Source organism: Humulus lupulus, chromosome 6 (genome assembly GCF_963169125.1).
Source record: "Humulus lupulus chromosome 6, drHumLupu1.1, whole genome shotgun sequence".
In the NCBI taxonomy this organism is placed as follows: domain Eukaryota; kingdom Viridiplantae; phylum Streptophyta; class Magnoliopsida; order Rosales; family Cannabaceae; genus Humulus; species Humulus lupulus.
In genome coordinates, this window is record NC_084798.1 from 147,153,033 (window position 1) to 147,163,502 (window position 10,470).

Here is a 10,470-nt window from a genome sequence, read left to right on the forward strand (position 1 = left end):
ATCTTAGTCGGTAATTACTATATGAATGGAAAATTTATATCTCACTATATTCTTTTTGGGCTATTTGGTATTTGGACAAATGTTTTAAGTGTTTTTCTTAAATTGAACCTCAGTTTCTCATGCCAGTGCGTCAACTAAATGTCTAAACATAAAACCTAATAAGCTATATGTATTTTCATTCATATGATATTTATACACTCCAATTTTGCTATGATTATTTCTCACATGTTAGATGTAACTTTCTAGTTCCTAAGTAGTAACGACTGTGTACTCTTTCTGATCCTATCTTTCTTTCTTTACAGGATCGCTCTCTTGATTAGTACTTTTCATCTTTGAAATCTTAGGAAAAAAAGAACCTAAAAGGCATTCCATCATCGAAAGGTCAAGCACTACAGTTGGCATGCTCACTAAACTTGATGTCATGTTACTTGAAAACAAAGCAGTTTGATGAATGCATAAAAGAAGGTTCTGAGGTATTGAGTTGTCTTCCTTTTGCTTTCTATTATACTATATATCAGTCAACTGTGATTAATAATCAAGACATTTATAATAATAGCACCAAAGCTAGAGGACTGTTTGTTATCTAATATTGCTTTTGTATTTTCTCATTTTCAATCTATCAGTTCTGATCTTATAATAAAAAAATTGTTTCAGAAAATAATGCTTTTATGTTGAGAAGGTATATGCAGATATTAACAATTCATTAATGCTCTTTTTCTTTTTTAACTTGCTCATCAACTTAGAAATGTTTTACATTGTTACAGGTATTGGGATATGATGTGAAGAATGTGAAAGCACTTTACCGGAGAGGTCAAGCATATAAAGAACTAGGTCAACTACAAGTGAGTTTCTTTTAAATGTCTTCTGAAGGATGTTTATGCAATTGCCCTGCTAACCATTGGGGGACATTCTTGTTGTTAGGATGCTGTCTCTGATCTTATCAAGGCTCATGAAGTTTCTCCTGATGATGAAACAATTGCAAAGGTCTTGAGGTGTGATTTCTTGTGAATGATCTTCTTGGACTTTGTTATAGCAGATTAACATCAATTGTTCCTTCTTTTTCTTTTTTTAACTAGCATATATTGTTTTAACAGGGATGCTGAGGAAAGATTACTAAAGGAGGGAGGTGCACGTGCACCAAGAGGTTTGTTAATTTTGTACTTATTTTATTTTCAGTTGATGTTAGTTCATTACTTTGCATGAAGTTCGTATGAAGCTTTATGTTAAACTTTGTAAGTTTTATTTTATTTTTGATTGATTTTTAGGCTTAGTAATTGAAGAGATAAATGAAGATGAGAGTGCAGCTTCTTAGGACATTAAACGTTCATCAACACAGTGTTCAGTCACACAATCACGAGACATCAGTGACTCAGGTAAAACAGAGAGAGTGTCTTCCAATGGTGGTCTGTCAACCAATTCTGAGCATTTGCAGGCTTTAAAAAATGATCCTGAAGCTATTAGGTTGGTAACTTGGTATTTTCATATCGAATGTCAGAAGTAGGTCTTATTGTTAATATTTAATGCATTAGATTGTGTAGGAATTTTTAGCATGAGCATTATTAATACAGAAATATAACCTTTATTTTTAACATCCATGTTGATCTTGCGGCTTGTAGGTTTCTGCTCTAAAGGAGTTGTTTTCATTTTTTTTAGGCACTCTAATTTTGTTTGCTCATGCTACATACTTTCGTACATCTCTCTCTCTCCCCCTCCCTCTCTCCCTCCCTCTCTCATACACTTATATATAAACAACCTCTTGCTTGATATTTTTAGTGCTGAAGCTAAGCCAATACTGCGTTTTTATGCTATCGAAGTGCTATTTTACTCCTTTAGGGTCTCTTTTGTTGTAAGGTTTCTCAGAGCTGAACTAAAATTTCATACAAGATTTGTAGTTTTCACGTTGGAAAACTGGCTCCTTTTTTTTTCTTTTTAAAAAATGTACCATTCTCATCGTTTATTTGTTGCAATTTTTCTAGTTTATTTTTTTTTTCATTCACAACTTTGCATGCTGCTTTGAATGCTGGTAATTCTGGAGAGGTAAATGCTGACATGGTAAAGTCTGCATCAAACATGATTGGCAAAATGGCTTTTCATATATCTTTCTAGTTATGAAACTAGTAATTAATTTTGTATTTATGTATTTGTAGTTTTTGATATTTATTTATTTATTTATCTAATATTATCTTTATTATTTATATTTTTGAAATAAATTAGAGAGTTGGGGTTTACTTGGTATAGTCCAAGGATCTAGAAAAGTTTCCTGAGGCTGATAGTTTGGACAATCACATTTCATTTCAGGTAAACACACCCAAGTTTTGTTATAGAATTTTGAGCTGGTTTCTTTTCTTTTCTTTTCTTTTCTGGGTCTATTATGTGTTAAAATGTCATGTAATATTTTTTTTCAGTATGAGGATATGAATGCAATGCAGAGAAAAATTAAAAAGAGCATGTAAAAAATAGTGTTGACTTAGATGACATAAGTGCATGAAAAAACAGTAAAAGATGACATGAATGGAACTATCATAGACTAAACCACCTCCTCTTTATTGACCCAGATGTTGTGTGAGACTTGTGAAAGTTTTAGTACCTATGTGTTCACTAGATGATGGCATATATTTCATTATTTTCATAGTTTTATAAGTGATGTATTCTCTTTTTCTATTTAACACTTCAATATATTTCAATAAAGTTCAGTTCATTCATTCTCTATCCTCTCTGATTTTCTCATTCACTTTCATTTATGAATTTAACTGTTTGTTTTGTGGGAAATTCATATGCTTAGATTTTTCTTTCTTAATAGGCTGATATGACCATGTTAGAAGACGAACTACCAACAAAAATATGACTTTCATCAGCCCTTGTCAAGGTATAAAGAAGAAAGTCTTCTGTTGTGCTTTAGAATTATGCTGCTGAATGTTTCTTTCATTTTCATTAAGTTTTAGGTATTGATAGAGTACTCTGTTTGGCAGTGGAATTTTCTCTTCGTTCATCTCTTAGCTTATTGTTTTAAGTTGCATGTTTTGTTGCTTCAGTCGTTTTGCATGGTAGTACATCTTGCTATACCTTGTTGTTTCATCAAGTTTTGGAATTATTACAAATTTAATTTAAAATTTATATGCTTACAGGTGGAAACTAGCTTAAGTCTTATGTTCTTAATAATAAAAAGAATTTTTTTTTACAATGTGCAGGTATATTGAGATGATTTCTTTGGAGCAATTCTTGACAACATTTGTAGTTGAGGCCTTTAGAATGGAAGAATGTATTTCACTAATTTTTGTATACATTTCTTGTTTTTGTATTTAGTGATAAAGGAATCTGAATTGGGCATAAATTATGTTGTAATATGATTTCTTAAGCCTAGACTAGTAGACTAAATATTGTAATTACATTTGAGTAATTAATAAAAATCTATTTATGTTACTTTATTTGGCTTTAACTTTCATATTTGTTTTCCTAGTTTTGTGTACGTAAAAAAAGATTATGTTTCTCTAAGCTAATATAACACATGTGTTATACTAAAGTGTAGTACAACACAAATAATGTGTTATACTAAAGTGTAGTATAACACAAAAAAAGTGTTATATAATCGACTATAAATAACATAATTCAACACTTATCTATATATTAAAATAACACAGAAATTGTGTTATCGTTGATAGTACAATAACACATCTGTATAACACTGATAAAGTGTTATGTAAAGTACCCTGACCTACGATAACATAGTCGGTCTTAACACATCAAAAAGTGTTATTGTATGTTTTGATAACACATTTTCGGTGTTATTAAAAGTATTTTTTCTTGTAGTGTAATCTAATTATGAATTTGACATTAATAACCTTTTTAGTTCCAAAAGCTAACACAATAGGGAACCATCATTCATTCTATAAGAAGGTATAGATTCCATATCTGTTAAGTTATGTCCCCAGCCATATACATCATTGAGTCCCCAAAACAATAGTTCTTAGCCTGATCATTCTGACAAACCGTAACACATGAATCGAAGGATCAAATGACATAAATAGGAGTTCATAGTAACTTCAAGATTAAGATTAGTTTGTAAATGATCATCAGTTGATGTGTTTTATAATACTATGAAATTATTAAATCACTTCTGGTCCAGTTCTAAATACTCTCAGTATGCAAAGTACCTCCACTAAAGTATCCTACTACACTAGTAACCCAGATCTAAGTCACATGAATTTATAATACTAGTGGATTGTACTAGCAGTAATTAATCTAAAGATTCCACAACTTTATTTTACTGCGAAATATTTAAGTCCATTATCTCAATCTCGATCCTCTTATACTAATATGAGATTGAGACCACATAGATGAACTTGGGAATTTTCTTATATTTACTTAATATTATGAACAATAATATAGTACATAAGCTACACATACACAATAATTCAATTCATCTATTCATTTCATAAAACCATTGTCAACTACAATTGCTTTATGGGCATAATTCCCAACAAGGCTGGCTTCAGTTGTAATTATTTTGAGGGTTGCAATTTCCTTGTAAACACCTTTTTTTGGGATCGCGTGTACAAACTCTTAATTTTAATGAAAAACAAATATTTCTATGATCAAAATCTTTTAACCCTAATCCATTAATTATCCTTAGTAACACGTTTATATCCAAACGACTTAATTACCAAGTCCAAACACTATTTAAAATACATAGTGTAATGATCTTGATTATCTAGAGCGTTACAACCTGATTATGTTATATTCCAATTAATTTTGTGTAAGTATAAATATTATATCATATTAGTATTTACAGTTTGTAATATATTTTATTATTTTCCTTTTAATTTTTTAGGTATAAATAATGTATACTTTATTATTACTATTTTTTATCCTTAATAATTAGTACATATTATATTCCATTTAATTTTATAATTATATTGTGTTGATTTTTGTTTTTTTAAACATTGTTTGTTTTAAATTTTATTAAGGTAGGTTTACTCATATGTATCTTATATTTGTTACCTGAACCCTACTCGCAAAAAATTGTAGAATAATAAGGTAAGGTATGAGTAGAATAACTTTTACAAAGTAGGGTCGTGAAATGGTCATACTCTACCCATTGTCATCCCTATATGAATAAGGATCTTCTGTTCTTCGTCTGTAATGGTATTGTTAAATGAATGGTAAATACTCATTTGGTACCCTATGTTTAAAAAAATGATTATTTGGTACCCTCTATTTGCAATTCGTGCCAGTTTGGATCCCTCCGTGGAAATCTGGTCAACCTAAATTTTAAATTGTTAATTGCTTTTTTCGCTATCAACCTAACAACAGAACTTAAAGAAAATAAACACAAAGGTTTTACGTGGTTCAGGTTATAAAAAAGCCCTAGTCCATGAGTCTTTAGTATTAGAGTTCTTAAAGCTTGAGATGGCAAGCTGCAATGGGGGTTTTCTCAGGTAGCATATATATTGCTCTTAGTACAAAAGTTGTGAACCATTTTACAATGATATCCAAGCCCTATTTGTAGGGGTTGAAGATCATTAATATCATTAATTACTACTATTCCACAATTATTAAGGGAGTTAATTGCTATTTAATCCATCTGATCATTATAATAAAGACTGTGGACCCGTGCGTATCGCAAAAGGCTCGATTCGTAGGTTGCAGCTAGGGCTGATCATTGGGTGGGTTGGTCGGGTTACAAGGCATTTTTACCCGTCCAATGTCATAATCGGGTTAGCAAAAGTGAATCCGTAACTTGCCCAATTAAGAAAAAAATAAATTTAACCCGTCCAATAGTTTGGGCGGGTTGGTCGGGTCAACCCGCCCAAACCGAAGTGGTATTTTTTTTGGGCGGGTTGGTCGGGTCAACCCGCCCAAACCGAAGTTGTATTTTTTTTTACATTTTTGTAGTTTTTTTTTCTTTTAAATACTAGTATTAATAGTGTGAAGTTTATCTTTTTAAGCTTAAAACAATATTTTTTTAAAATATAAATTTAATTAAGAATATATATAAATTTAATATATTTATTTAAATGTATTAAAAATAATAAATTAATAATAAGTTCTTAATTGGGCGGGTTGATACTTATTTTCAACCCGCCCAATGTAACAATTGGGCGGTTTAAATTTTGGTCGGTTTATTCGGGTTGCGTTTTTTGGCGGTTTTTTCGAGTTGGTTTGGTGGATTATTCGGGTTGGGTGGGTTGTAAAAATTTCTGCACAGCCCTAGTTGCAGCCCACCAACTTTGCAAGAAACACGCATCTAACACTGTCAGGGTGCGGTTGCACGCTTTCCCATGTCAGGTGGCGTTGTGAAAAATATCAATTGTCTAGTGTACGAACTCGACACCACTACTCGATGCACCCAAAAAGCTGTCAGAAAATCTTGTGGTAGCCCAATGCTACATTGATTAACACCTGGCGCTCCCTCCAGGCCCGAGAACAAAGATCTAAGACTTGGACAACTATCAGATCAAGAAAATGGGAGGACCTCTAAGGTGTTCCTCGGAACATGGCCTCACTTGGAGACATCCACTCCCAAGGGAAACTTGACCTGCCGAGGCGGATACTATGCACTGGGGAGCTATGGGCGAGCTGTGCATAACTTCACCGTCTTCTGAGGTGCTTAATTACTTCTATAATGACTGCCACATCTCCAATGATGAAATTACGAATAGCATAAATATGACCATATTGCCCTTCATTTTGATGATTTATTTTATTTTTATTATTTTAAAATGATTCAAAAATAGTTTTTGAATTAATAAAACAAAAATAAAATAAATGCTTTTATAAATTAATCAATTAAAAGTAAAAAAATTAAATAAAAAATTAAATCTAACTCCTAAATTTAAACCAAAAAATTAAAATCAACACCCTAAACTTAAAAGCCAAAATTTAAACTAAATTCAAACAAAATAGTATAATTACAACTTTAAAAAAATTATTAGGTTTTTAGTTTATTTTAATTAATTTCAAAATATTAGTTTTGATTTTTTTAAACTTTTATTTGAATTAAAAATATTTATGTTTATTTAATTAATTAAAATAGTTTTATTAAATATTTTCATTTTAAAATTAATTTATATTATTTTTATTTAAAATTTTATTTTTAATTACTTCTTCAGCGATTAATTTAGAATTTTTTTTATTAATTCAGAAAATATTTATAAATCATTTTAAAATAACAAAATCAAAAGAATACCAAGTAAATTATTAAAAGGAGAGACAAAATAATCATATTTGAAATTTGGATCAAGGTTACCAAATTATTATTATTATCAATATAGGATATTAAGAGGGTATTTACCCCTTAAATGAAACGTTGCACCTTAAAAAAAAATACGGATGAACTCGGTAGCTAAAGTGGAATTAAAAATACTATTCTTTTTCTTTTTTGTCGAGAGATTTTTATTGTTTTCCCTTTTATTTATTTTGTTAAGGAAATTTAGAGAGAGGAAGGATTTGCAAATTATATATTACGGGTAATGATTTATGATCTTCAACTTGTGGACCTCCAACATTCTCAATTTTCCATCAAACACTATCCAATTGCCTTATCTGTTAACTATTCTGTCTTTTCATAACCCTTTTCTTCTTCCTAAAAATCACCCAAAACTCCATTTTTCCTTCGATCAAAATCTCATTTCCGTTACATGGCTACTTCTACTCTCTCCCCTGCAACTCCATCCCAGGTAACCATTTAAAATTTCCATTTCCCATTTAAATTTATAAAAAAATCAAGCTACTTTTATCATTAGTATTTTTTAATTTCATTTACTGGTTTTTCTTTTCCAGCTCTGTTCAAGCAAAAATGGGGTCTTTTCTCCATCCCAAGCTTTAATGGCAATGCCCACAAGGACCAAGTTGATGACAAAGAAAAATGGTATGAAAGTCACTTGCCAAGCCTCAAGCATTCCGGCTGACCGGGTGCCGGATATGGGCAAGAGGAAGCTTATGAATTTGCTTCTTTTGGGTGCCCTTGGTCTCCCCACTGCTGGAATGTTGGTTCCTTATACCGCTTTCTTTGCCCCACCTGGGTGAGTGTCACTTCATCATTTCTCAAAATTATTATTATTTTATTTTTGCCAAATTTTACCAAATAATCTTAGAAACTTCGTTAGAAAGAGTAACGTGCTGTTGGGTTTCAGAATTAGTGTTGAAAACTTTAGTGTTTTTCTAAGCAAAATTGATCAAGTATTATTCCATATGATTGTAAGAGACCAAAATAAACTTGAGTGCTTTTCTAAGGTCTGTAACTCTATTTTCTGTGAACTTAATTCAGATCAGGAGGTTCTGGTGGTGGTACTGTAGCTAAGGATGCCCTTGGAAATGATGTAATTGCATCCGAATGGCTTAAGATCCATGGCCCAGGTGACAGGACTCTAACTCAAGGCTTAAAGGTACTTCACTATGCTTCGAAAAAAAAATAAATCATTTGCACATCATCAAACTATGAACGTTGGAAATGAATGATTTTGTGGTTGTGATAAAAATTCAGGGAGACCCTACATACCTTGTTGTGGAGCAAGATAAAACTTTAGCCACATATGGAATAAACGCGGTGTGCACACATCTTGGGTGCGTGGTGCCATGGAATGCAGCTGAAAACAAGTTCATTTGCCCTTGCCATGGCTCTCAATATAACAATCAAGGCAGGGTTGTAAGAGGACCTGCTCCTTTGGTAAGCAAACTAAACCATTTTCTATTCCCTTAAGAGTGAACCACAACTTTTACCATTCCCTTGAGTGTTCAGCTATTTTCCTTTTCTTCTTCTCATGATGTTAATTACAAAAGTAGAGCCAGCCAGTGATTAAATAATTTATGTATCTTTTTGGAACAGTCTTTGGCGCTGGCGCATGCCGATATTGATGATGGAAAAGTAGTGTTTGTTCCGTGGGTTGAGACTGATTTCCGAACTGGTGATAATCCATGGTGGGCTTAGACCAACTTGTCCATAAACTTACGTTCTCAACTTTAAGTTGGATTTTCTGTAAACCAATCGTTTTGGAAGTCGGTATCCAAAATTCAAGTTAGATTCAGATTTCCTGTTATTATTAAGTTCATTTATATAGTTGGTTTGTACCATTTTGAACATATTACCAGCTTCTCCACATACAATTTTGTGACATTCCCCTCTTTCATATAAGAAATTTTCTGGAAGAACAATATTTTTACTTTTATATATGTAATAAAGAACTTGACATTTGTTTTCTCATTCTTTCTCTTGAAATTGGGTAAAACGTTTGGTGGAAAGGGAACTGGCTGGCCCAGCAAATAATTTGTATGCAAAATCATCAACCGTGTTATAATTGTAAACATTAAATATAAAACAAAATGTTGTGCCTAAACAACACTAGTTTTGATAGTCTATCTCCGTGAATGAATAACCAACTATAATAATCAGTAGCTGGTCAATCAGTTTAATAATCGGTAGCTGGTCAATCAGTTTAAAAAGAATTGGGAAATTTGCAGCATAAATATAGATCTAGATTTATGTTTTCAGATAATGGATGATCATAAATTTAGATTACAGTGATACATCATGTAATTTCTTCATGAAAAATTCATCAAGTCTTGCAAGATGAAAAAAGAAACGTCCTTGGATGCTATTTACAGAAAAATAAGGTGGTTAAAATGTTAAGAAAGACTTATGGTGATTAGTCATGTCAACACTTCAAAGACAACAAGTTCAGTGTTGTATAAAGTAGTTTCCGACCCTGCTGAGCCTTTACAATCCTTTTGGGTAGGGTATGTTCAACCCTTAAAGGAATCGGGTGAACTCTACCCCATGCATCCGAGTACTTTTCTCATTATCTTACTAAGTATACGAGTTTAATTATATGTGGCATAAATAAATTCAACATATAGTTAAACGTATGACAGTTGTTGTCCGTATTTTCACCTCCCGATATGTGGCAACTCACAGTAACTGTCTCGGACGTTCGTAGACATCTTCGGGGTATGTTACCCCCGAAGGTCTCTCTTCAAGGGGAGGATTCTTCCAGGTGAGGCCACCTGTAACGCCCTGGATAACCAAGACCGTTACACTGTGTATTTGAAATAGTGCGAGACTTGCTAATCAAGTCATTTAAATAAAAATGTGAATCTAAAGACATAAACAGGTTAGGTTTAAAAGATTTTGGTTATAAACGAATAATTTTCATTAAAATAAATGTTTGGTACGTGGGATCCCAAATTAGGGTTTAAATAACATAATTACAGAATTTCTAAATGTTATAAATAATTAAGCCACTCTAATGGCAAAATACATATTTTAGATTTTCGTCCCTGTACAGTCCCTCGACCGTGGCGGCCGAGCAGCTGACAATGTACACCCCACCCCAGAGCTCTCCAACCCATGTTCAATTCCTCTTACCCTTGCCTTTACTTGCACCACGTAGCACCCGTGAGCCGAGGTCTAGCAAGAAAACTATAACATCATAGCACAATCAATATCGATAACCAAATAGTTCACAGAGCATAACC

The 10,470-nt window shown here is 32.3% G+C and overlaps 2 protein-coding genes across 2 annotated transcripts; both read left to right on the forward strand.

Annotated features, from left to right (window-relative positions):
* Positions 1 to 348: 348 nt before the first annotated feature.
* On the forward strand, positions 349 to 3,392 carry LOC133782590 (outer envelope protein 61-like). The gene is made up of 7 exons (XM_062221921.1): positions 349 to 473; positions 765 to 842; positions 922 to 992; positions 1,095 to 1,144; positions 1,266 to 2,298; positions 2,406 to 2,866; positions 3,189 to 3,392. The coding sequence occupies exons 1-5, from the start codon at positions 417 to 419 to the stop codon at positions 1,310 to 1,312; spliced, it is 303 nt and encodes a 100-aa protein (XP_062077905.1). The 5' UTR covers positions 349 to 416; the 3' UTR covers positions 1,313 to 2,298; positions 2,406 to 2,866; positions 3,189 to 3,392.
* Positions 3,393 to 7,441: 4,049 nt separating this feature from the next.
* Positions 7,442 to 9,199, forward strand: LOC133782591 (cytochrome b6-f complex iron-sulfur subunit, chloroplastic). The gene is made up of 5 exons (XM_062221923.1): positions 7,442 to 7,676; positions 7,780 to 8,021; positions 8,267 to 8,384; positions 8,483 to 8,665; positions 8,825 to 9,199. The coding sequence occupies exons 1-5, from the start codon at positions 7,638 to 7,640 to the stop codon at positions 8,924 to 8,926; spliced, it is 684 nt and encodes a 227-aa protein (XP_062077907.1). The 5' UTR covers positions 7,442 to 7,637; the 3' UTR covers positions 8,927 to 9,199.
* Positions 9,200 to 10,470: the final 1,271 nt, after the last annotated feature.